The 27,535-nt window shown below is 39.3% G+C and overlaps 3 protein-coding genes across 3 annotated transcripts; 1 reads left to right on the top strand and 2 right to left on the bottom strand.

The window, feature by feature from the left end:
• Nucleotides 1-79: 79 nt before the first annotated feature.
• Nucleotides 80-1,508, top strand: LOC106449565 (transcription factor MYB54-like). The gene is made up of 3 exons (XM_013891304.3): nt 80-510; nt 614-916; nt 1,058-1,508. Exons 1-3 carry the CDS (start codon nt 168-170, stop codon nt 1,381-1,383), a joined length of 972 nt encoding a protein of 323 aa, XP_013746758.3. The 5' UTR covers nt 80-167; the 3' UTR covers nt 1,384-1,508.
• BNAA04G09520D lies at nt 1,447-2,787 on the bottom strand. Its single transcript, XM_013891303.3, has 4 exons — nt 2,510-2,787; nt 2,139-2,377; nt 1,902-2,050; nt 1,447-1,822 (listed from the first exon to the last, which is right to left on the bottom strand). Exons 1-4 carry the CDS (start codon nt 2,677-2,679, stop codon nt 1,586-1,588), a joined length of 795 nt encoding a protein of 264 aa, XP_013746757.1. The 5' UTR covers nt 2,680-2,787; the 3' UTR covers nt 1,447-1,585.
• A 23,076-nt stretch (nt 2,788-25,863) lies between these two features.
• LOC106449566 (probable calcium-binding protein CML46) lies at nt 25,864-26,774 on the bottom strand. The gene has a single exon (XM_013891306.3). The coding sequence runs from the start codon at nt 26,625-26,627 to the stop codon at nt 26,028-26,030; it is 600 nt and encodes a 199-aa protein (XP_013746760.1). The 5' UTR covers nt 26,628-26,774; the 3' UTR covers nt 25,864-26,027.
• Nucleotides 26,775-27,535: the final 761 nt, after the last annotated feature.

Genomic DNA, 27,535 nt, shown 5'->3' with positions numbered 1-27,535 from the left:
GTTGGAACAAGTCAAAAAACTTTGTCAGAGAACTGAAACTGTTCTGAAGAGAGCAACCATGAAAGATGTGTGTGCGTGTGTGGCTTTTCTTCCTCTTCTTCTTCTCTCTCCTCAGGTTTCCATTTTTAGATATAGCCATCACCGAATAATACCACAACAAAACATATATGTATGTATTCATGTGTCTGTCTATGTATATTATGGTTTATGTACATGGTTTTAAGGAAAACAACTTGAAGAAGACTCGGATGGAATTCCCTAAATACCCTTGTGACGTCTCCCATTGCAGAGTACCATTTAATGGGCTTGGAGACAACAATGCATCATCATTAAGAGAGCTCTGTAATAAAAGAAAGATGATGCATCAAGAGAACAAGAAGAAGCAACTGTCTAAGGTTTGTACTAGAGGTCATTGGAAACCTTCTGAGGATTTCAAGCTCAAAGAGCTTGTGGGTGTGTTTGGTCCTAAGAAGTGGAACCACATTGCAAGGAAGATGCAAGGAAGAACAGGTAAACAAAAACCAGTTACATTCCTCTTCTCTCTTGTATACTCTTCAGGTTTCTGAAAGTTAAAACCTTCCTCTCTTTTTTTCTTTGGTCTGTGTGTATGAAGGAAAGAGTTGCAGACTGAGGTGGTTTAACCAGCTGGATCCAAGGATTATCAAGAGTGCCTTCAGTGAAGAGGAAGAAGAGAAGCTACTTGCAGTTCATAGAACATTTGGTAACAAATGGTCTTTGATTGCTAAGCTATTCCCTGGAAGAACAGACAATGCAGTGAAGAATCACTGGCACATTCTCATGGCAAGAAAGTTGAGGAAACAATCAATTTCTTACTCAAAGTCAAGGAAGAGACAGACTCCTTCTCCAGATGAAATCACTCCCCTGCATCTACTACCATCCTTCAACCTGTTTCCTGGTTTGTGTCTCCTAACAAATTTCTGATAATCTCATGCATTTCTTTATATCTTCAACAGTGAAGATTTTTTATCTCTGTTGATTGTGTGGATTTAGTTGTTGTGATGCATAAAATTCATGGGTTTGATTATGTGGTTTACAGGAAGTGTAGGTGATGAAAGTACAGAGTTCAATAACTACAGCTGGAAGATGCCAAAAGAGGAAAGTGCTAACCTCAGAGATCAGTTTCTACTAGAAGAGTATTGTTCTATGCGCATGTCAATGCAGTACTTGGGCCATCATCATCATCATCAACATGGCTTCTCTACCTTCCCTGCAGATTCAGTGGAACTACTCACACGGTATCTCTCCAACTCTCAACCATCATCATCACCACCAACCTCAGCACTGTCAACATCAGGAGCAGAAAATACAATGACCACTACACCCCCAAGGTTTATAGACTTTCTCGGGGTTGGAGCTTCTTGAAGAAACTAATTAAGAGCTTTCTAATTGTAACCTTAATCGATGTGATTATGACTCTATGAAGCATTAAACATAACAAGGTTGCATTTGTATAAGCAGTGAAAGACAATCTAATTTTCGTGTTTTAATCACCAGTCCACATTTATCCACACCCAAAAACTTGAATCTCAAACAGAAAGCTAAAGGATCAAGAGTATTAAAACACTTAAACAGCTTGAGCAATACTCTCATTCTGAGTTGTTTTTGCCAACGTTTCTTTGAGCTCATCCAGTGTGAGAAGTCTAGTGGTTTCTAAGTGCTCTCTGCAAGAATCATCGATCTCATCGAAGCTAAGTTCCTTCAACATGAATTGTGTTCCCACAGCCTTTATGGTTTTCTCTATAAACCCAGCTCTTTCAATATAGTCCTTCATTCTACATACAAAATCTGTGTGGTCTCTTTCCTGAAATACTCAGAACGAAGTAGGACTTTGATCAATAACTTAATTATTTTGAGTGAAAAGAAAATAGGAATCTTCTTACAAGCCGGTACTGAGGCACTCTTGAAGGAAGCTTAAGGTAAGCCATGTTACTCTCACTATAGTCCCATAGAAAGGACGTATGATGAATCCATCTATTCCTCGTTATCGACTGAGCATTCCCACCAAACTTACGATCACCAAAAACATAATCTGAAAATCAGAAAAAGTTTCAATGTGTCAACATAAAAAAAACACAACAAAAACTAAAGAAACATTCATCAGTCTCCAGCATACAAACCGTTCTCGCGTAGCTGAAAATCACCAATCCCGTTAAACACTTGACTATACAAGGAACCACTCCAAGCCATGACAGATCGTGGATAAGGCTGGACATCTGGAACATCATTTCTATTGCAAATCAAACTCACGAAAAGAGTGTTTTCGTCAACAACCACAGTTCCTCCTCCAGTAAACCGCTTAATCACCGGTACTCCATCTCTTATAACGGGTTCAAGCTCAACAAGCTCACAAGTCTTCCTGTGTTAAAAAAGATCAACACTTTCACATTCTCAAAAGTCATATCTTTAGCAATAGCTGTGAACTACAATGTGAGATTCTAACCAAAGCATACTACTGTGTAAAGGTTTTAGGAGAAGAAGCTTTGGTTACCCAGACAAACCCATGACAATGTTAGGGAGATTGGTTCCATCGTTAACGATACACCAATTAGCAGAGGAAGATCGAAGAAGCCTTTCTTCTAGAAGCAGCTGCTGCAGAATCGGTGTTCCTCTAAGCTTAACGACATTCATCAATGGAAGCCCTACTCTCTTCACACTCATCCTTTGAAGTGAAGATCAAAGATCCGACAGAGGTGAAAAAATATGGGAGAATCTTTGAAGATTTTCCAAATAAATGCGTTTGGTCTTCTTACAAATCTTTCCATACCGGAATCTGATTTCCAGTCTAACCAAATCGTAAAGTTTAAACCGAAAATAAACCGGAAATTTTATAGTGAAACTAGGCCTGGGCATTTTACCCGGACCCGAAGACCCGATCCGAAAAAACCCGGTTCAGATAGGAACCGACCTGCGGGTCTTGGACCCGACCCGACCCAAACCCGATGGGTACCTGAATTAATAATGTAAATTAATTTAAATGCATCAAGGCAAACTCGAACACAGGTTATTTGTCTAGAAAACTTAGGGGTCAACCATTAGGAGACAAAGAATTGATGTTGTATCTCGCATAGTTTAGTATATATACACATTTTAATATAATGAAAACACAAATTTTGAATAAAATTTTGAATATTTTCGGATATATAAATATTTTCAAATATTTTTTTTTGTATTTTTAGGTCTTTTTAGATCGGATCCGAACCGAACCCGACCCGAAACCGAACCGAATCCGAACCGATAAATTTTAATTACCCGAATGGGTCTAACTATCTAAGATCCGATCCGATCCGGATCCGGCACGATCCAAACCGACCCGGAACCGAGAATTTGAAATTACCCTATTGAATCATAAACTCTTAGACCCAAAAAATCCGAACCCGAAAGGATCCGATCCGAACTCGACCCGGCGACCCGAATGCCCAGGCCTGAGTGAAACAGAGCTTATTCTTCTTATCTGTGCTCGACAAGGACTGGTAAAGAGGAAACAGAACAGGCTTGCGTCTTTATTATCCAGACCAGTTGAAGCTCTTCCACGGTTTAATCAGCGTAACGATCTTTTGAAAGAATGAGCTGAATCAAGTTATCTGAGGACTGGAGAATCGATGCACGCTCGTTAGATCTCAGTTTCTATATAAAATGCGGGAAAATTGTTCGTGCAGGCAAGTTGTTCGATTAAATGTCTGAGAGAAATGTGGTTTCTTGGTGTGGATTATAGCCGAATGGGTAAGGCTTGGTTTCAACTGTGATGTTGATACAAGTGGTGCACTCATCAACATGTATGGCAAATGTGGTTATAGGCACGCTAAAAGTGGTAGCTTGGAGGATGCGTGGAAAGCGTTCTCACGCATGATATTTAGAAACATAGTTACTTGGAACAATATGATAAGTGGATTCTCACATCATGGATTAGGGAAGGAAGCGCATAAGTAGGACATTCTTATCTAATTTTCATTCCAAGTTCAAAAGAGTGGGGCATTGTGGCGAGAGTGCATTCTTTGATGAAGAAGAGGCTTGTTAAGGAGTCTGGAGTAAGCTGGATATGTATACTATGTAAAAGCCGGTAAACCGGACTGATGTAAACGATATAATAAAAGCGAAGTTAAGGAAATAGACGAATATAGAAAACGAATACGAGAACGATAAGAAATCGTATTCGCAACGAGACATGGAGGCGAGATATGATCTCTTTCCTTAACTCAAAATGTTCGCTCCGTTAGTGAGACGGGACTGTACGAATATAGAGTCCCAGGATACAACCATGGCAGACGAATCACGTCTCACTCGTGATCGCCCTATCGAACTATAAACTCTACGAAACACTCTCGTTTTTATGACTTACGCTAAGGGAATTTTGATGCTGGTTTCGATGTGAAAAAGTTGAGAAATGAAGGAAGAGGAGAGACGATATTTAAAGAGACGGAGACGACCCACTTCCCGCAACAGCTGCTGCACGTGGGCGAGAATCTCGCGGAGATCGAGGAAAATTGAGTTCCGAAACTTCTTCCTCAAGACTCTCTCTTATCTCGTTTTAAATTTTCGAGAAGATAACATGCATGACGTTTTTAATTTTTAGACAAACTATTTGTCGTTTTAAATAAAATTGTATGCTGTTTTTTCTCGAAATAAATGGCAAAACGTTGAGCTTAACTTGGTCCAAAAAGAATAGTTCTTATCGGGCCTAAGGCCCTCCACCCAAGCCCAAGCCCACGCCGAGCCGAGCCGGCCGGACGGCGGCGGCGGCGCGCGTGGGGAGCTCTCTCTTCCTCTGAGCTGTTTAACCTCTCATGTCATGAAGACATATATATACTCCTCAAAATCAACTCTCCCAACCGATGTGGGATGTTGTTAACTTCATTTCATTAAAGCCAGCAAGGCTTTTTATAAGAACCCGTAGGCCCATTTCGTTTTCACATTTTGCCATATATTATTTGATCCATTAGGCTTAATAATTAGGCCCAACAATCCCCCACATGAATAGAAATGACTCTAAACATATGTAGACTAAATGCAGACTCGATAGACTCTAAAAACTATACATATTCTAATCCTGACTAGACTAGACAGACTTATCGAGAGTGTTTGCGAAAAATTCACTGTGTTTGAGTTGGTGGCATTTTTAAGCCTTGAACCACTCATAGTTAATATATGTCGGGTTTACTTTACCAGAAGGTGAACATGATGTCTTGAACCAACCAGTGTTTTATGTAAACCGAGACAACATGCATAACGCAGCTTCATTTTCTCGTAGAACTTAGTTCTCTATTGTGTTCATTGTGGCCCTGAACTATTCCTGGTTTTCATGAGTGAACTTAGAGAATATAGCCTTGCATTCATTCTCCTAGAAACGGCCCCATTTCACACTCATTAGGTGATTGACCATGAGAAGTATTAAGTAATACTCCGCTCAGAAGCTATGGCATCATTAAAAGCTTATGCTTATCCTTTACACATTCGTCAGCACTTTTATCATCTTAGGAGCTGGGAAGAGACTTCTTTGTCTCAAGTGCTTTGATTAGATTCTGTTTGATTTTGTTTTCCCTTTGAACCTACATCTTGGGATCTCCAGTCATGATAGGTAGGGTTGCAGTTAAGCATCCTCATTCGTTATAGGCTTTAAACCCATTCCTTTTGATGATTTAACAACTACATCTCGTGGCAAACCTTTAGTAAATAGATCCGTTAGGTTGTCAGCCGATTTGATGTAGTCTATTGTGATTACACCAGTTGAGATAAGTTGTCTAATGGTTTTATGTCGTCTTCTGATGTGACGAGATTTACCATTGTAAAGATTATTCTCAGCCCGAGCTATAGCTGATTGACTATCACAATGTATGCGTATAGCTGGCACAGGTTTCTCCCACATAGGAATATCTTCCAAAAAATTTCTAAGCCATTCAGCTTCTTCTGCTGCTTTGTATAAGGCTATGAACTCAGATTCCATGGTTGATCTGACTAACACTGTTTGTTTGGTAGATTTTCATGATATTGCTGTTCCTCCTAGTGTAAAGACATATCCACTCGTGGATTTTGAGTTTTTAGAATCTGATATCCAGTTAGCATCACTGTATCCTTCTAAAACTGATGGTTCTTTACCATAGTGAAGCCCAAAATCTTTGGTGTAGCGCAAGTAATTGAGTACCCTCGTTATAGCTTTCCAGTGTGTATGACCTGGATTACTTGTATATCGACTAAGTACGTTTACTGCATGCGCTAGATCTGGTCTAGTACAATTTGTCAAGTACATGAGACTTCCGATCACACGTGCGTACTCGTTTTGTGAAACCGCTTCACCTGAATTCTTTGTCAAGTGCATTTGGGGATCTAATGGAGGTTTTGCCGTACTATTAGAGTAATTTTTAAATCTCTCTAATATTGTTTGAGCATAATGAGATTGGGTTAAGATAATTCTCTTTGAATTTCTTGTGACTTTAACCCTGAGAATTACATCTACTAATCCCAAGTCTTTCATCTCAAATCTCCCTTTGAGCATGTTCTTTGTTTGATTAATAATGTCTTTATTGCTTCCAATAATGAGCATATCATCTACATATAGACATAGCAAAACATACGCATTTTTGGTAGTTTTGTAGTATATGCATTTGTCACATTCATTTATTTTGAAACCATTTGACATCATTGTATTGTCAAATTTTTCGTGCCATTGTTTAGGAGCTTGTTTAAGCTCATAAAGTGACTTTACAAGTCGACATACTTTGTCTTCTTGTCCGGGAATGACAAAACCTTCAGGTTGTTTCATGTAAATTTCCTCTTATAAATCACCATTTAGAAAAGCAGTTTTTACATCCATTTGATGGATTTCTAGGTCTCTTAAGGCTGCGATTGCTATCATCAGTCTTATTGATGTTATTCTCGTCACTAGAGAATATGTATCAAAATAGTCAAGGCCTTCCTTTTGTCGGAATCCTTGAACTACAAGCCTAGACTTGAATTTTCCACCAGGCTTGCGTGTCATTATCCATTTATTCCCTAACTAGTATTGGTCCCATGCTGCGCATGGGAGTAGTTTTGGCTTACAAATAAAAGTAAAGTAAATGTTTAATTACATATAACTAAAAATGACATGTAACTTTGATTTATCAGGAGATAAGTATTAACACATTATAATTAATTAGATTTTCTTAAATTTTGTTAAATTTATTTTAATTAGCTTGTTGGATACAAATATTACTTTGATGCTTTCCTGCTTTACTTTTATGTCTTGTTCTTTTTCCATATTTTCCTAATTCTTAGCATGCAATCTATGCTTTTTAGTTTATTACATCTAGTCATTTATTTAGTATATCCATCTGTAAACAGTAAGAATCATATGTAACAGAGAACATCATATCGTGAAAGCAAATCAAACGGTAAAATAATCAAGTTATCAAAGTTGCTACTAACACGTAGCTGCTAATACAAACAAAGTTACTGCAAGAACTACAATAATACAAACACGTAGCTGCTACTACGTATCTATGTTAATTTTGTCTTAGAATTTAAGCAGCCTTCCAATGAAATATTGATTTTGCCATCTTAAACAGGTCATGTTTCTCTTGTCCTAATTGTACATAAACAAACTGTTTACTGAATATTTGAATAATTAAAACTCTAAGGCAGTAGCAAAGTACTCACATAGTCTGAAGGATGTTTTCAATCTATTGTACAGGAAAACAACAATATAATTAAGTCGATTCTTTAGTAATGAATTAGTGGAAGGGTATTCACCTTTTATCCAAAGCCTTTCTTCTAATCCCACCACGTCTTCTTTCTATCTTCCTCCTTTTTTATCCAAAATCTTTTTGTTTCTGGTTGAATATCTCCAGCAATGCAAATCTACCAAATTGACTCTAGAACCTTCCAAGCTTTAAACTGGTTTTGATAAATATATGTAGTGCTCTCCAAAAGTCAATGAAACCGTACAAATAGAGGGGATATAGGTTGGTGGCATCTGTTTTCTACGCCTCAAATTATGGATTAGAGTTTTGAAACTAAAAAGAGTATAGACCTTTTAATTTTGTTATGATCGATGAGAGTTTTTCAGATGTTTGTTTCCAGATCTGAGAAATATATAAGTATGGAAAAAAGATCATGGACAAAGGAGCAAGATCGTGGATTTGTGGAATTGTTATTTAGAAACCGTTAGCTAGTTATTTTTTTCCAACTATTATTTTTTCAATTGATTTTTTTATTTTGTAAATATTTTCCACATGTCAAATTTTGATTTGTTGAGTGACTTGTGCTTTAGTATATAAGGGATGCTTTGCTGCCAGGTGGTAAATCCGTTATGTAGTACGTATTAATTTTGCATAATCGAATCTAATTCACTCCTGACAGCTTCGTTCCAAAAAGGAACTTCTGGTGAAGTCATGGCTTCTGCCAAAGTTTTTGGAGCATTTTCTACTAAAAATGCCATTAGGAAGTCTTCTCCAAAAGATTTTTCCTTTCGAGCTCTTTTGCTTCTTCGAGGTTCATCTTTTCCTTCATTTTCTGAAATATCATTTATAGAAATCTCGACGTTTGTCTCAGTTTATGAGTTCTCACTACAAGAAAACAGCGGTATTCTGACGGACGTTCCGACGGAAAATGAATTCCTTGGAATATACGGAGGAATTTCCGAGGCAATTCCGAGGAAACACAAAATTTGGCTTCCTCGGAATTTCCTCGGAATATACCGACGGAATTCCGAGGAAAATTCATCTCGTCGGAATATTCCGACGGAATACCGAGGAAACTAGTATTCCTCGGAAAAAACCGATGAATTCCGAGGAAATATTATAGACGTTAGAGAGCCGTTGGAGAGCCGTTGGGGGATTTTAAAAATTCTGAGGAAATTCCGACGAACTAGCCGTTTGCATCGGAATTCCGTCGGAATTTCCTCGGTCCGTCGGCAGGATTTCAACTATAAATACAAGCACCCCTCTTCCTCTTCATTCACTCCATATCTTCATCCTCCCTCTCACTTTCTTTACACACGAATTTGATTCATAAAAAACATGTCTTCTTCAAATTATTTTCGTTCTTGGATCGATCGACCTCATTTGGATCCGAACACGAGATTGCTTACGGAAGAATACCAACAAGGTATAACCGAATTCATGGGGTTAGTTCAACGACAACCGGAAGCAAAAACAGGTATGTTAAGATGTTCTTGCTCTAATTGTAAAAATAAAAAAGTTATTAAACAATGGGATGTTTGGACTCATCTATATTTGAGTGGGTTTACACGAAGTTACAAAATTTGGTATCATCATGGAGAAACTGATTATGAACATGGTAGTACTAGCGAACCTCAGCCAGCGGTTAGATTAGAAGATCCAATTAGAACGGATGTAGATTACGGTGTAGGTACTGAGCAGATGGTAAATGATCATTTTAGAGGGGAAGATTTACCCAATGCCGAAGCTAGGAGATTTTATGATATGTTGGATGCTGGAAAGCAACCATTGTACGAAGGTTGCAGAGATGGTCATTCAGCTTTATCATCTGCTACAAGATTGATGGGCATTAAGACGGATTATAATTTGGCTGAAGACTGTGTGGATGCGATTGCTGATTATGTAAAAGGTATTCTACCCGAAGATAATGTAGCTCCTGGCTCATACTACGAGGTTCAGAAACTCGTAGCTGGTCTTGGTTTATCGTATCAGGTAATAGATGTATGCAGAGACAACTGCATGATTTATTGGAGGGCGGATGAACAGCGGGTTTCATGCAAATTTTGTGGGAAGCCTCGTTATAAAGATACGAGTGGAAGAGTTCCAGTACCATATAAAAGGATGTGGTATTTGCCTTTGACGGAAAGGTTGCAGAGGCTGTATCTGTCTGAACGCACAGCGCAACCAATGAGATGGCATGCGGAGCACTCAACAGATGGTGAGATCAGACATCCTTCAGATGCAAAAGCGTGGAAGCATTTCCAATCAAAGTATCCCGACTTTGCGTATGAGAGAAGAAATGTCTACCTTGGATTATGTACTGATGGTTTCAGCCCGTTTGGCAAGAGTGGAAGACAGTATTCTCTATGGCCAGTCATTCTTACACCATACAACCTACCCCCAAACTTGTGCTTGCGACGAGAGTTTTTGTTTCTCTCGATTCTCGTTCCCGGACCAGAGCATCCTAAGAGATCACTTGATGTGTTTCTTCAGCCACTAATATATGAGTTGCAACAACTATGGGCTCAAGGTGCTGAAACATACGATGTTTCGTGTAAAGAAAACTTTCAAATGCGGGCAGTACTAATGTGGACAATAAGTGATTTTCCAGCATATGGTATGTTATCTGGATGGACAACGCATGGAAGGCTATCATGTCCATATTGTCAAGATAACACTGATGCTTTCCAACTAAAACACGGAAGGAAAACGTGTTGGTTTGACTGTCACAGGAGATTTCTACCACCAGATCATCCATATCGTAGAAGTAGGAATTTGTTTACGAAGAACAAGAGGGTTTTTGACAGTCCACCTCCGGAAATTCGTGGGAAAGATTTGAAGACACAACTTAGAGATTTTGGTGCAGAAAGGACGCCAGACGTCGGTGGACATGAGCATTTTCCGGTAGATGGTGTTGGAAACCTACATAACTGGCACAAAAAAAGTATTTTTGGGATCTGCCATACTGGGAGGATCATCTACTAAGGCATAATTTAGATGTCATGCATATTGAGAAGAACTTTTTTGACAATCTCATGAACACGATCCTTAATGTTCAAGGTAAAACAAAGGATAATTTGAAGTCAAGACTGGATTTAGTCGATATATGTGCTCGTTCAGAACTTCATGTTGATGAGAGTGGTAGGGCTCCTTTTCCCATATACCGACTTGATGCAGCGGGAAAGGATGCGTTCTTTGATTGGATTTCAAACGATGTGGAATTTCCAGACGGTTACGCATCTAATTTGCGTAACTGTATCGACAGAAAGGAAGGAAAGTTTACTGGCTTGAAAAGCCATGATTGCCATGTAATGATGCAGCGCCTCCTTCCGTTTGCCTTCAAGGAACTATTACCACGAAATGTTCATGAAGCAATTGCAGGGATAAGTGGTTTCTTCCGCGATTTATGCACGAGATCAGTGACTCTTGAAGGTATTGAAAATTTGAAGACTAACATAGCCGTGATTCAGTGCAACCTTGAGAAGATATTTCCTCCCTCATTTTTTGATGTTATGGAGCATCTTGTTATTCACCTGGTAAGAGAATTGGAACTTGGTGGTCCTGTGCAGTATAGATGGATGTATCTGTATGAGCGGTATATGTTCCATTTGAAGAAGATGGTGAAAAATTTAAGTAGGGTGGAAGGTTCTATAGTCGCACAGATGATCAATGAAGAAACTTCAAACTTTGCCGAGTACTACTTTCCAGCAGAAGTTCAGACCAAAAACAGAAGACCTGCTCGGCATGATGATAGAGGCGAACGGGCAACATATCATTGGAAGGTTCCAGACATTTTCACAGACGTTGGACGACTTAGCGGAAAACCAAAGGACCGTCGACTTACTGATCAGGAGCGCAGTCATTTGCAAACATATTTACTCACCAACTGCGAAGATGTTCTTCAATATGAAAGGATTTTCATGGCAGAAAAGCGGTTCGAATATAGATACGCCACAGAGGACGAACTAGAAGAAATGAAGCAGAGAGAATTTGGTGGATGGATGTTTACTTATGTGAGTGATGGTTTGGCCAGAGGTGAAACATTTGACGATTGGATACGCGAGATGGTCGTTGGACCAAACTTTGTTGTGAAGTCATATCCGAGATTTTGTACTCGAGGATATGCATTCACAACTCAGAAGAGGAGACGTTCGAGTACGACTTACGATGCTGGTGTTTGTTCTGCATCAGGAGATGATGTATACTACGGACACATAAATGAGATTTTGGAAATCAAGTATTTGGGCATGGTTGGATTGCGCTGTACTGTTTTCTATTGTGATTGGCACGACAACACTCCAGATCGAGGTGTGAGAACAGATGCATTTGGTGTTACATCAGTAAATTCAAGACGGAAGCTGCAATATTATGATCCTTTCATTCTTGCTTCTCAGGCCGATCAGGTTTGTTATATCAAGTACCCCCGGGTAAGGAACAGAGATGATCCATGGGTTACTGTTACAAGACTCAACCCGAGAGGCCGAGTTCAGGGAAGTTCTGAGCTGGAAGACCCACTACAACCAAGCACATCCGGCAACTTAAGTGCAGCAGAAGATTTAGGTGGAGTTGGCCTTGTAGTCGATTTAACCGACTTCGGAGAGGAAGCCGCCGTTCACGTAGAGGATGAACCAGTGATTGGAGAGTTTCACCAAGATCCAGATTCAGATTCATCTGGTGATGACGACTCGGAAACAGACTAGCGTCGACCTTTTTTTTTTTTTTTTAAATATAAATACCGAGGAAATTCCGAGGACAGGTAGGTTTTCCTCGGAATTTCCTCGGAATAGATCTTCTCGATTTAGGGACTTGATTATAGATTCCTTTTCCTTGGAATCTCCTCGGAAATTTCCGAGGGAATTCCGACGAAGTAAGGTCTTCGTCGGAATTTCCTCGAAAAATTCCGAGGAAATCCCGAGGAACTTGGGGATTTGATTATAGATTCCATTTCCTCGGAATCTCCTCGGAATTTTCCGAGGAAATTCCGACGAAGATAATGATTTCCTCGGAATTCCCTCGAAAATTTCTGAGGAAATTCCGAGGAACTTGGGGTTTTAAACCGAAAACAACGTTTTACGGATTGAATAACATGTATATAACCTTCATTAAGTGTCTTAACCAGATTATGATGTTTGGAACTAGGAACTTTGGTGTTTTATCCAATAACAAACACTTTTACGATTGCTTGAACGAAAACCACACAACATAAGAGAAACACTTATACACTTTAATAAACGGTAAAGGGAATACTTACAATTATTTTTGAAATTGTGTTATTTCATGGTTTATGATCATCTATACAAAGAATCCTCAATGGTATGCATTATAATTGTATAAGAAATGAAATACGGCGAAAATAATCGATGTTTTAAAACCCCAAACCCTGGTTCCTCAGAATTTCCTCGGTAATTACCGAGGGTATTCCGAGGAACCAGGGTTCCTCGGAATATTTTTATTTAACCGGGTAAACCAAGCCGCCAAATATTTCGCGAAAATTGAATCAAAGAATTCCGAGGAAATTCCGACGGAAATATAAAATATTTCCGAGGAAATTCCGACGGATTGTTTCCGTCGGACGCCTCATAATATTTGGGCGAGCCCGATCTTCTTCCCCATTTCTCTCTTTCTCTCCGCGCCGCACAGTCCCTCCCTCTCGCGATTTCCGGCGCCTCCACCGTTCTCTCTCGCGATTTCCGGTGAATCTCCCCTAATCCTCCCCCATAATCATGTAAGAACCCTATCCCACTCTTTTAGGTTAGATTTGTATGGTTTTTAAGTAGATTTGATGATTTTGGAATGAGATTTATAGATTTTGTTAGAGTGAATGGTAGATTTGTGTAAAATCGAGTTTGATTATGTATTTCACTTGATTTGAATTTTTTTTTTAGTTTTTATTAATTTTGTGGTTATAAAAATCGAATTTGTAATTATATATATATATTGAAAACGTTTTTTGTATATAAAATCTATTTTTTGCATTTTAAATTCATTTATATATTTATTAAACATTTTTAAAATCTATAAAACTTTTTTTGTGGTTATAAATAGTTTTTTTTTAAATATAAATCATTTTTTGTGGTTATAAAAAGTTTTATGTATTTTATATATAAAATATAAATTTCTATATTTATTAAACATTTTTAATATTATGAAAACTATTTTTTGTAATTATTTAACATTTTAAATATTTTTTAAAACTATTTTTCGTAATTATTAAATGTTTTTGGGATTGATTTAAACTATTTTTTAAATTTTTAAACTATTTTTTATTTATTAAAACTTTTTTTCTTAATTATTAAACTATTTATATTTTTGTGATTAAAAACTATTTTTTTAACTATTTTTTATTTAAACTGTTTTTTTTTTAATTAAAATTATTAGAACTAATTTTTAAATTTGTTTTTTTTTAATTTACAGGTCTAATGATGATCAGATCCGGCCTCGCCAGCGTCGTAGCCGGAGTGGTATGGGGAGCCAGTCTCGGGGTTCGTCCAGCCATGTTCAGGATTCCGTTTCGCCCCACAGCTCCTACCATACATCTCCCTCTCCATTACTCGCTCCTGCTGCTCCCGCTCCCGCTGCTGCACCCGCACCTACTCCTCCGGGTCCTCCGGGAGTGATGAGTGTTGCGGAGTTGGTTCGACAGCCCGGTCGTGACCGTCTTCCCTATCTCACTGAGTATCCACATGGACATGGTCAAACATGGTAATTTAACTTTTATTTTTTTAACTATTTTTTATTTAAACTTTTTTTTATTAATAATTTGTTTTTTTTATTAGGTTCAACCGATCCGGGAACGGGATCAGTGCATGGATCAACCGTATGATGTACTCGGCCCTCGACAAGGGACATCCGACTTTCACTCACTTCCCTCTCGAGAAGCAGCATCTGTGGTTTCGTCAGTTTGCGGTAAGTATTCAAATTTTTAACTTATATTTTTTATTTATTAAAAATATTTTTTGTAATTATTAAACTATTTTCTATATTTATTAGACATTTTAAATATTATTAAAACTATTGTTTTAATTATTAAACTATTTTTTTAATTATTAAACTATTTTTTATTTATTAAAATTTATTTTTGTAATTATTAAACTATTTTCTATATTTATTAAACTATTTTTTATCTATTAAAACTTTTTTTGTAATTATTAAACTATTTATATTTTTGTGCTTAAAAACTATTTTTAAACTATTTCAGCAAGAATTCAACTGGAATTCCGATGATACGCTCTCTATCTATCACCATTTTGTCCATAAAGTTATGGACAACTATGGGAAGCAGATGTACGAGTGGAAGAAGAAGTGGGAAGTAACAAGGTAGTTTTTAATTTATTAACAATTTTTAATTTATTAAACTATTTTTTATATTATTAAACTTTTTTTTTTAAATTAAAAGGTCTCAAAGTCGATGAACGACACGGTCTAGAAGGAGTTGTGTGAGCATTGGGATAAAGAAGAGACGAAAGAAACTTCTTCCACCAACTCCAACAACCGCAGGAGCGACCGTAAAAGGAAGGGCATCTACAAGCATAACTTGGGTGCTCAATCTATTGCCACTCTGGCGGATCGCATGGTAAGTTCAACCGCTTTTTCTTCAATTATTTAAGTTTCAGAATTTTATTTTTTATGCATTTTTTCAAATTTCTAATGTTTGTTTAATTTATTATTTTTCAAGGCGGAAGAAAATGAGTGCGAGCCGGTTGATGATCTCGCCCTAATGAAAAGGGCGTATACCAACAAGAAGACCGGTCAGATTGATGATGGTCTTGTGAGGGACGTGGTCGACCTGGTCCAAACTCAGGTGTACGACGAAGTGTCTCAGCTTCAAACCGATGATGACGATTCGACGGCTTCGACCAACTTGTCCCGGGTTCGAATCAACGAAATCGTTGAATCAGTAAGTTTTTTTTTTTTTAAAGTTCAATTTATTTATTTCTTGATTTTTATTTTATCATCAATTTATATTATCTAAATTTGGTTATTTATATTTCAGTCGGTTCCAAAGAAGAAGGGACGTTTGGTCGGTTTGGGTCGTCGCTCCCGGTCGGCTGCTCCTTCTTCTGCACCACAGGCATATGTTGATCCAGAAGTTCTTACGGCTCAGCTGAAGGACAAGGATGATCGGATATCTGCGTTGGAGACCCATATGGCAGCTCAACAGGCGGGTTATGAGACCCAGAAGAGGCTGAACGAGCAGATGATGGAGATGATGAAGAGGATGTACCCGATCGAGGTGTTGCCGAACATTCAAGATCCGTAGTTTTTTTTTTTTACCAAAAACTCTGAATGTTTTATTTAACTTTGAATATTATCTACTATGTTTTAATGTTTTATGTTTTATTCAATTTTAATTTTAATTTTAAATTTTTGAATTTAAATTTAAAAAATTTTAATTTAAAAAAAAAATAATTTAAAAAAAATAATTTTTTTCGAAATTCCGAGGGAATGGAGTTCCTCGGAAAATTCCGAGGAACTTTCTTCCCTCGGAAAATTCCGAGGATCTTTCTTCCCTCGGAAAATTCCGAGGATCTTATGTCCCTCGGAATTTTCCGAGGGAAGAACGTTCGTCGGAATTTTCCGAGGGAAGAAAGTTCCTCGGAATTTTCCGAGGGATCGACGTTCCTCGGAATTTTCCGAGGGAAAGGCGTTCCTCGGAAAATTCCGAGGGAAGAAAGTTCCTCGGAATTTTCCGATAAACATTCCGAGGAATATTTCGTCGAAACTTCCGAGGATTGGACCATCGGAATTCCCTCGGTATATTCCGAGGAACCTTCCGATGAACATTGTGTCCTCGGAGTTTCCTCGGAATTTTGTTTCCTCGGAATTCCGTCGGAAATTTCCGACGGAATTCCGAGGAAATATGAATTTCCGAGGACTTTTTTCGTCGGTATGTCCTCGGAATAGCGTTATTCCGACGACATACCGACGATTTTTTCCCTCAGTATCCCGATGTTTTCTTGTAGTGTCTTGTCGTTGTCTCTTTCTTCTCGAGTTCGTTTTGAACCTTGTTTTTCCTTATATGGAAAAATATTTTCGAAGAAAGATGCATTTCTTGATTCTATGACTGTATTTTCATGAATGTCTGATATTTCAGATTTATGTACCAGAAAACGATAAGCATTACTGTTATGTGCATATCCGATGAAGATGCAATCCACTGTTTTAGGTCCAATAGTGACCTTCTTTGGTGGCGGTACCGCAACTTTTGCCAGACACCCCCTCACTTTGAGGTATTTATACGAAGGTAAATTACCTTTCCATAATTCATATGGAGTTTTGCCAGTTACTTTGTGTGGAATCTTGTTGAGGATATAATTAGTGGTAAGCAACGCTTCCCCCCACATGTTCTGGGGTAACCCAGATTCCTGCAACATAGCATTCATCATCTCCTTTAGAGTTCGATTTTTGCGTTCAGCAACTCCATTAGATTCTGGTGAGTAAGGAGCTGTAGTTTGATGGATTATTCCATGTTCTTTACAGAAAGCATTGAACGGACCATCATACTCGCCTCTTCTGTCGCTTCTAACTACTTTAATAGTTGTTTTAAGCTGATTTTCGACCTCGAGTTTAAATTCTTTAAATTTTTCTAAGGTTTCATCTTTGCTATGCAATAAATAAACATAACAATATTTTGTGCAGTCATCTATGAAGGTCACAAAGTACTTTGTACCACCTCTAGTTTGTAAGTATTTTAAATCACATAAATCGGTGTGAATTAAATCTAGAGGTTTATTAGTTCTTTCAACACGAGGTGATGGCGTTTTTGTGAGCTTAGCCTGTACGCATATTTCACATTTTTGTTTACTTGTTTTGCATTTAGGAATTAGATTTAAATTCATTAATCTTTGTATTGATTTGTAGTTTACATAGCCTAATCTTTTATGCCATATATTAAAAGACTCAACCAAATAAGCAACTGGCTCATTCTTATTCATTGAAACTTTTAGAGCTACAACTTTTGGAGTGACTGTCATTACATTCAACTTGACAAGTCCACCCTTAACATACCCTCTTCCCAAATACATCCCATTCTTCCTAATCACGAGCTTATCCGCCTCAAAACTTGTGGCGAATCCATTCTTGCTGAGCAAGGTTCCCGAGACTAGGTTCTTCCTCATGTCAGGCACATGCTTCACATTTGTCAAAGTGACCTCACGTCCAGATGTCATCTTCAAGATCACATTGCCGCGTCCTTCAATCTTGGAGACTGCAGTGTTTCCCATCTTGAGCTTCTCCTTAGTCTTGCTTTTCTGATAGGTGCTGAACATCGCCCTATCGGTGCAAATGTGGGTGGTTGCACCAGTGTCATACCACCATTCCTTGGGATTGTTGCTTTCAACCATATTTGCTTCAGTCACCACAGCAACGAGATCCTCCTCAGTGAGATTTGCCTGAGCCTTCTCATCTTTGATCTTTTTGCGACACTCAACAGTTTTGTGCCCCACTTTGTGGCAGTAGTGACATTTTCCCTTGAACTTCTCCACATTCGCATTGATCTCAATACCTTTGTTCTTGAAGTTTTTTCCAGAAGCTTTCAAGGCTGCAGCAGTTTTGGAAGGCTTGGCAGGAGAATAGGCGTGGGCCTTTCCTTTGTCTTTGTGCTCAGCCATGTTGACACTGTGCTCCTTTGTACCGATCTTTGCAGCAGTTCGGTTTCTGGATTCCATCTGAAGCCTCGTGATGAGCTCCTTGAGCCCCATCTTCTTCTTCTTGTGCTTCAATTAGTTCTTGAAATCCGCATAGCTTGGAGGAAGCTTTTCAATGAAGCTGAGAGTTGTGAATGTCTCGCAGATGGACATTCCTTCAGCAGCGATTTCATGGCAAATGAGCTGAAGCGTTTCCACCTGATCCATGATGGGTTTTGAATCCACCATTTTGAAGTCGTGGAATTTTGAGACCACATACTTCTGGCAGCCAGCGTCCTCACCTCTGTACTTCTTATCTAGTGATCTCCATAACTCTTTCGCCGTGGGAATCTCACAGTAGACACGGTACAATGGGTCAATGAGGCGACCCAAAATGTAGCATTTGCAGATAAAGTCGGAATGCACCCATATGTCAACAGTTGCGAGGCTGTGAACATCATCAATCCCGTAAGGCATAAGGGGCTTGTCCTCCTGGAGGAACTTCTCCAGCTTCATCGTTGCCAGGAAGAACAACATCTTCTTCTGCCACGTTTTGAAGCCTTTGCCATCAAATTGGTTTGGCATCAGTCCTTGAGTGAACACACTAGGGACAGTCGGAGGAGTTTGAACTGCCACCGGACCACTTGCAGTTGCTGAAATTGAATTCGTCTGATAAAGACCAGCACCGAATAGGGTACGGCGAGTGGTTTCATCAGCAGCATTCCCCGCAGGGAGGAAAGTGCTCGTTGTTGCTGCAGTGGTTGACGCTGTGATGTTTCCAGCGGTTGTCACTAAAGAAGTTTACTTGAAGAAGATGAAGTTTTAATTTACTGAGATTTCATTTCATTCTTTCTTAACTTTCAACGATTACAAGATAGAGATATTTATAGCTGTAAATGAAAACCCTAGTGTTCTAGACAGATGTATAGATCTCAATCGTCCAGAAGATCAAGGGCTGAAAACTTGTTTCTCAAACTCACGCCATTACCATCTCTGATTTCTTGCGTCATCTTCTGTACTTCACTTTTGTCTTCTTTCTTCTCTTTTAAATCAGACCGTTGCGCGGGTTCTTGATTGGGACGTGGGCTTCCCTTGTTGTTGGGCTTTTGTTTCTTCTGATCCATTGTCGAAACTGCAGCGTTTTGAGCACTCTGGTTAATATTCCCCCTCAAACTTGGCGTTGGTGGTGAAGAAATGCCAAGTTTGAAGCTCAAGTCATCGAATGCAGCATAAGGTAAGGACTTTGTAAATATGTCTGCTAGCTGTAGATAAGCCGGAACATGACGAACCACAAGTGCTCCAAGAGCAACTCTCTCTCGTACATAGTGATAATCGAGCTCAAAGTGTTTTGATCTCTTGTGATAAGTGGGATTTGCCGTGAGATGAACAGATGAGAGATTATCACAGTAAAGCTCTGGTGTAACCAACACCGGTACTCCGATCTCCCGCATGACAGAACATATCCAGCTCAGTTCTGATGCAGTCTCTGACAGTGATCTATATTCGGCTTCGGTTGAACTTCTCGACACTGTTGGTTGCTTTTTGGAGGACCATGAGATGATGTTGCTTCCAAGAAAGGTGCAGAACCCACCTGTTGATCTGCGTGTGTGAGGACAGCCTGCCCAGTCGCTGTCACTGTAAGCACGAAGTGTGAAGTCCGTGTCCTGAGCGAAGTTGATTCCGTAGGCAATTGTTCCCTTTACATAGCGCAGAACGCGCTTTAAGAGACGATAATCTGAGACTGATGGAGCATGCATCTTCTGACATATGTAGTTAACCGAGAACTGAAGGTCTGGTCTCGTTAGCGTGAGGTATTGTAGCTTCCCAGCTAGGCTCCTGAAGTAAATTGGACTTTTGAACAAAATATCTTGATCTGGTACCTTGTTCAGTCTGATAGGGAGCGGTGTGTTTATCTCTGAGCAATCACTCATACCCGCAGCTGCTAGTAAGTCAAGAGCATATCTCTCCTGTGAAAGAAAGAGGCCTGAGTCGTGGAACACTGCCTGAATGCCAAGAAAGTACTCCATTTGTCCAAGATCTTTCATTCTGAACCGATTACTAATGTCGCTGAGAAACTGTTGTTGAATCTCTGATGCATTTCCAGTGATTAGCATGTCATCGACGTACAGAAGCAGCATTATAACATCTTTGCCTTTAGAATAGATGAATAGAGATGGGTCTTTGACACTGCACTTGAATCCAAACTCCAAGAGATAGGAGCTAAATTTATCAAACCATGCGCGTGGACTCTGTTTCAGTCCATACAGTGATCTGTGTAGAAGGCAAACATGATCGGACTTGAGTGGATCTTCAAACCCTGCTGGTTGCTTCATGTACACTTTTTCTGTTAGATCACCATGCAGAAACGCATTTGCTACATCCATTTGCTTTATACTCCATTTCATTACAGTAGCCGTGTGAAGAATCAGTCGTACCGTTGCTGTTCTTACAACAGGACTGTAAGTTTCCCAATAATCGATACCTTCCTCCTGTCCACAGCCCTGAGCCACTAACCTTGATCTCAGCTTCTTCACTGTCCCATCAGATCCCAGCTTGATTCTGTATATCCACTTGTTTCCCAAAACATGCATATCTGGAGTTTTTGGTACAAGAGACCATGTCTTCGTTATGATGCAGTTGTCATACTCTTCGCTCATTGATTCATTCCAACCAGGATGTGCCAGCGCTTCTTTGACTGACTCTGGTTCTTTGAGGACTGTATTCTTTGTAAGTAGAGCATACTTTGGATTAGGTTTGACGATTCCTAACTGAGACCTTGTTACCATTCTGTGTTGCACTGGAACCTGTTCTCTTTCTGTGATGCTGACTGAAGCTTCTTGCCCACTTCTGTTCATTGACTGTTCTACTGTGACTGAGGTAGTTGGAGCAACTTGAACAGTTTCTTTTCGCTGATCTATCTTCTGTAATCTCGAGGCAACTTGCAGTAGAGGAGAATCCCTTTCAGAATCTCTAGCATCACCTGAAGACTGGTCTGATTCAGATGGCTTACTTGAACTTGCTGAGCTGTTTACTTCTGAGATGACAGGAGGTAGACTCTTGAACCAAGATGACATAAGAGTTGTGTTTGTAGGAGAATGAAGATGTCTGTACTCTGCTGAGAACGGGAAGTTTTGCTCATCAAAGGTTACGTGTCTACTGATGTAGACCCTTCCCGTTGACGGTAGCAAGCATCTATACCCTTTGAATTTCTCGCTGTACCCCATAAACACACACTTCAGCGATCTTGGATCAAACTTGTTTGCTGCATAATCTCTTAGAGTAGGGAAGCATGCGCATCCAAATACCTTCAGTAGCGAGTATTGTGGAGCTCTCTTTTGAAGTATCTCGTAAGGGCTCTTAGCTTCTTTCAAGGCACTGTGAGGTAGTAGATTGCTTAGGTAGTTGGCTGTGAAGAAGGCTTCGACCCAGTATTTGTGAGGAACACAGCTTTGAAACAGAAGTGAGAGACCGATCTCAGTAATCTGTCTGTGTTTTCTTTCTGCCAACCCATTTTGTTGTGGGGTATATGGGCAGGATATTAGTTGCCTGATGCCATCACATTGGAAAGAACTGATCTTAGTACAATATTGATTCTGAACAAGTTCTTGAAAGGCAACAAAAACAGACATGAAATCAGACTTCTTCTTTAGAGGAAACAACCAACTATGTCTAGAGAAATTGTCTACAAGGATTACATAGTAGTGAAATCCTTGAACTGAAGCTACTGGTGCTGGTCCCCATAGGTCACAGTGGATTCGTTCCAGAGGCCGTGTAGCAACAAATGAAGACGCCGTGAAAGGAAGCCTTGTACTCTTGCCAAGCTTGCACGCATTGCACTGAGACTTGGAGCCCTTATTTATCAAGATAGTCCTACTTGAAGATAGATGATGTAAGATAAGTGGGTTGGGATGTCCTAGCCTTTGATGCCACACCTCATCACTAGCAGCAACACGTCTGGTTGTGAAGAAGGCATGAACTGCTGGACTCCTTAGTTTGTATAACCCGTTAGTGTTTCTTCCCCGAAGAAGAACCCTCTTGGTTCCCTTATCATATACATGTACGTTGTCACAATCAAAATCAAAACCACACGGATAATCCTTGGTAAACTTTGACACAGACAATTAAGACTTGGCAATATTAGGACACACAAGAACATCTTTTAACGGTAGCTTACCTGAAGAAGAAGCTATGCTAGAAGATCCAGTGTGTGTTATCGGAAGAAACTTGCCGTTCCCAACCATAACAGAGTCTGAGCCATTGTATGGAGTCGCTTGCTGTAAGTGGTTGGGGGAGTTGGTGATGTGAGCCGACGCTCCTGTGTCTGGGAACCACTCATGTCCAGCTCCATCGGTGATCTCTGACATACGAAGAGCAGCAAGAGCATGATGCATCTCATCAATCTGGTAGGTATTGTCGAACCTGTGCCAGCATTTCATGGCCACATGACCTATTCTTCCACAGATCTGACACACTGGCCTTGAGTCACCATCGGATGATACAGAGGATCTTGATGATGACGATGATGCGATGTGCTGAGGGAATCCTCGTCCTCTGGTGGAAAAGAAGTCTCTTCCTCCACGACCTCTTCCTCTGTTTCTGTTGAAGAAGGGTCTTCCTCTGGTGGTATGAAACGCCAAGTGAGGAGTTACTCCAGTATCAACTTGATAGCTTTGTAGACGGTCATCAAACGCATTCAGTCGGGGAATGATGTCATCAAAGCTCGGATCTTGAGTTCCATCCATAGATCCCTCAATGCTAGTTTTGGTGGGCTCATATTCTTTCCCTAGACCAAATAGAGCTGCGAAGATCTTCATACGTTCAGGAACTGGGCTACCAATCGATGTGAGCTGATCACAGATAGTCTTTATCTCGCGTAGGTAGTCTTTCATGGTTTTGTTCTGCTTGGATATTGTCTGAAGTTTGCGTTGAAGCTCAAAGAGTCGAGACGAGGAGGCTCTGTTGAAGTGACTGGCCAAGGTAGACCAGATCTCTTGCGCAGTGCAGCAGTTGAGTACGACGCTTTGAATATCTTCAGTAAATGACCCAAGTAACCATGACTGTATGACTTGGTCAGTCTGAAACCATAGAGCGGAATCTGGGTTTGGTACAGGAGTAGTCGTACCGTTGATGTTTGGAACAGAGATGGTGGCTACGGGTTGAGGTGTAGATCCGGTGACAAACCCTAAAAGACCTTGGCCGTTAAGAAAGGCCTCGAACTGACGCTTCCATAAAATGTAGTTCTTGTCGGTGAGTTTGACAGTAACAGAGTTGACTATCTTCAGAGAAGGTGGCGTGTAAGGTTCCATCGCCATAGCTCTGATACCATAAAGAAGTTTACTTGAAGAAGATGAAGTTTTAATTTACTGAGATTTCATTTCATTCTTTCTTAACTTTCAACGATTACAAGATAGAGATATTTATAGCTGTAAATGAAAACCCTAGTGTTCTAGACAGATGTATAGATCTCAATCGTCCAGAAGATCAAGGGCTGAAAACTTGTTTCTCAAACTCACGCCATTACCATCTCTGATTTCTTGCGTCATCTTCTGTACTTCACTTTTGTCTTCTTTCTTCTCTTTTAAATCAGACCGTTGCGCGGGTTCTTGATTGGGACGTGGGCTTCCCTTGTTGTTGGGCTTTTGTTTCTTCTGAGTCACGCCAGTTGCTGCAGCGTTGAGTGGAGTCTGAATGACATCCGAGGTGTCCATGGGAGTGGGGGTGTCGTTCTCGTTTGTCATTTTCCTGTAGATAAAACATGAAAACGGATTAGTACTCCATTCAACAATTAACATATTATTTTAAAGAAAATAATAGTCTAAAATCGATGTTCATTTTTGGTGTTTGAACCAAATCATATCGATATAAGTCTTGAAAAACGTTTTGCAAACTCGCTTAAAAGCGTTCGCAGAAACCATTTTTATAGACTTAGAATGTTTCACAAACTCGCTTAAGAAAGCGATCTTGAAACGATTCATTTATAGAACGTTTTGAAGATGTATCAAAAACATTTTGCCAAAAAATGCTAAAAAGCAATCTGCAAATCGTAATGAAATAAAACAGAAACGTTTCGCGGAAGTACTATAAAGCAAATCGCAAACACGTTTTTAGCACAACGCTGAAACGTTTCGCGGATAAGCGTATAGCAAATCGCAAACATCGTTATGTGATAAGAGCAAAACGTTTCACGGAAGTGCTAGAAATCAAATCGCAAACACGGTTCCAAAACCCGTTTCTATTAATCGTTTTTCAACCCGATTCGAGCTTTAGACATAAAGCGATTTTGAGTTAAGATTGTAAAAGCCGGTAAACCGGACTGATGTAAACGATATAATAAAAGCGAAGTTAAGGAAATAGACGAATATAGAAAATGAATACGAGAACGATAAGAAATCGTATTCGCAACGAGACATGGAGGCGAGATATAATCTCTTTCCTTAACTCAAAATATTCGCTCCGTTAGTGAGACGGAACTGTACGAATATAGAGTCCCATGATACAACCATGGCAGACGAATCACGCCTCACTCGTGATCGCCCTATTGAACTATAAACTCTACGAAACACTCTCGTTTTTATGATTTACGCTAAGGGAATTTTGATGCTGGTTTCGATGTGAAAAAGTTGAGAAATGAAGGAAGAGGAGAGACGATATTTAAAGAGACGGAGACGACCCACTTCCCGCAACAGCTGCTGCACGTGGGCGAGAATCTCGCGGAAATCGAGGAAAGTTGAGTTCTGAAACTTCTTCCTCAAGACTCTCTCTTATCTCGTTTTAAATTTTCGAGAAGATAATATGCATGACGTTTTTAATTTTTAGACAAACTATTTGTCGTTTAAATAAAATTGTATGCTGTATTTTCCCGAAAAAAATGGCAATATCGGGCCAAAGGCCACCCAAGCCCAAACCCAAGCACACACCGAGCCGGCCGGACGGCGGCGCGCGTGTAGGGAGCTCCCTCTTTCTCTAAGCTGTTTAACCTCTCATGTCATGAAGACATATATATACTCCTCAAAATCAACTCTCCCAACCGATGTGGGATGTTGTTAACTTCATTTCATTAAAGCCATCAAGACTTTTTGTAAGAACCCGTAAGGCCATTTCGTTTTCACATTTTGCCATATATTATTTGAGCCATTAGGCTTAATAATTAGGCCCAACATACTAAACCAAATAAGACAATCAACATGCCGAGATTGTGCTGATTTACAAGCGAAGGTGAAGCAAGTCTTGTCAAAGATCAGGCCATTAAGGGTAGACGACAAGCAGAGAGAGAATAATCAAAGCTTGGTGTGGCTTATGGTCTTATGAAAACGCCAGAGTGACTAAAAACGCGAGGATATCTGCTGACTGACAGTAATCAAGCTTTATCTCGAAGTTATCAAATAACTCCATCTTTTTATGGTCAGTGTTCTTCTTATTGGTGAATATTTAAACCTAAACTTCTCTAGTTATTGTTTTCTAGGTTTTAATAGTGTGCACTACTTCAATTTTCTCTCTGTGATTTACTGGTGAGGCTTTTGTTTGTTACAGATTGTTCATGTTTGTGACAATGATTCCTCATCTCATTGTTTTTGTGCTCTATAGGAGCTTTTGATATTAAACTTCAATAATTTTTACAAGAAGGTGATGAGAAAACCATATTAACAGACGTTATCTTAAAAGCAAAAAGTTGAAAAAAAAAGAAAAAGTGTGCAGAAGTTGATAGATTATTACTTAAGAAACTATGACTTCAGCAGAAGTTATTCTCCATGAATTTCACAAATCCATAGAAATCGATTCTTCCATCTTTGTTTCCGTCGAACGATCTGATCATTCTCCTGCAGTTCTCAAGGTTAGATCCTTGCTCTAACCCAAGGACTGTCAAAACTCTCTTCAAATCTATTGGATCAAGAAACCCATCTCTGTTTTCATCAAAGACATCAAAAGCCTGCTTCACTTCCTCCAAGCTCGGCTCTTTCTCTTCAAACAGCTTCGAAAGCTCCTCCGAACTGTAACGTTTCTGAAGTCCCTCGCTTTCTGAGTCGGTGAGAAGTCCTAAGCTTCTCATCACCATCTCTGCATCTTCTCTGAAAAGACCATCATCTTGTTTGACGGAGCTCTGGACCTCGAGATCTTTGTTCTTCTTCTCGGAAACACATTGCTGGTGTGCAAGAAGAGGACAAGATCTGGAGAAAAAGATCTGAGCGAGAGAAACCCATTTTAAAAAACTGATGAGGAACAAATCGATCAGACCAAACAAAGGGAAACAAGAAGAAGAAGAAGAGTGTTTGCATTCGGACAAGGAACTCTTCTCCATGGTTATAAGACAATATAAGTGGCTTCCAGTCATGTTAGATTTAGACTATACTTAGAAAATGAATGAAATAAATGTTTTGGATGAGATGTGGGAGATATGAGGTTTCATAAGGTTTATATATATATACATGATGAATAAGTCAATTTGGACAGAGCTTTGGTGGAGAGGCAAAAGTGAGGAAGTTGCAGTTGGAATAAGAGGTGGGGAAGGAAAGGGAAAGAGGAAACTTACATAGAAACTTAAGTCTAAGAAAAGAATAAGTAAGTTGAGAGGAAATTTCTTCTGTACCATTTTTTTGGACTTATTTGAAGGAACGTTTGGTCAGTTTACTATTTTACAGTCATGTGTACCAACTAATTGAAACCATATTTTAAAAGTATGATTGTTAATACTTAAATATATTATAGGTGACCAAAATTCACGTCTCGTTTCATCGTGTTCCTACCGTGTCGTTCAGTTCGGGTTTTAAGATACTAGTTTTAGACATTATTTTACAATTTATTCTTTGTCTGAAATGAAAGAACGTCTGGAACATTTTTATGCAAGAATGCAAACTATACAAACTCCCTTTTGTGTTCTGAAATTTCCCATATTTCCTTTTGTTATGATAAAAAATGTTACAGCATATATGTGTAATGTGTACAACGCCATCCAGCGCATCTACAAAATATTCTTACATATATCAAGAGCAGTAAAGGAATGATCACAATCTGGTAAAAAAGATAAAAGCACAAGTAGAAGGATGTTCTAGTCTACATTTCCACAATGCTCAAGTAGATGTGACCCTCTTTGAAACTTTATGAGCCTGAGCTGCCAAGACGCTGGTAAAGTAGTATACTCCCTCACGCTCTTCATCCACTACAATCAAAGTGTTTGTAAAAATGATCCTGCAAAAACCATCACATTCAATAAAGATTGCTAAACATCCGGTTTGTTTCAAC

Source organism: Brassica napus, chromosome A4 (genome assembly GCF_020379485.1).
Source record: "Brassica napus cultivar Da-Ae chromosome A4, Da-Ae, whole genome shotgun sequence".
Lineage (NCBI taxonomy): Eukaryota > Viridiplantae > Streptophyta > Magnoliopsida > Brassicales > Brassicaceae > Brassica > Brassica napus.
This window is presented reverse-complemented; position numbering and strand designations above follow the sequence as displayed.

Coding starts and splice junctions, on each gene's coding strand:
- LOC106449565 (XM_013891304.3), top strand. CDS start 168: ATGTATGTATTCATGTGTCTGTCTATGTATATTATGGTTTATGTACAT. Junction 511..613: donor GAAGATGCAAGGAAGAACAG/GTAAACAAAAAC, acceptor GTGTGTATGAAG/GAAAGAGTTGCAGACTGAGG. Junction 917..1,057: donor ATCCTTCAACCTGTTTCCTG/GTTTGTGTCTCC, acceptor TGTGGTTTACAG/GAAGTGTAGGTGATGAAAGT.
- LOC106449566 (XM_013891306.3), bottom strand. CDS start 26,627: ATGACTGGAAGCCACTTATATTGTCTTATAACCATGGAGAAGAGTTCC.
- BNAA04G09520D (XM_013891303.3), bottom strand. CDS start 2,679: ATGAGTGTGAAGAGAGTAGGGCTTCCATTGATGAATGTCGTTAAGCTT. Junction 2,051..2,138: donor TTTTCAGCTACGCGAGAACG/GTTTGTATGCTG, acceptor TCTGATTTTCAG/ATTATGTTTTTGGTGATCGT. Junction 1,823..1,901: donor GAGTGCCTCAGTACCGGCTT/GTAAGAAGATTC, acceptor TGAGTATTTCAG/GAAAGAGACCACACAGATTT.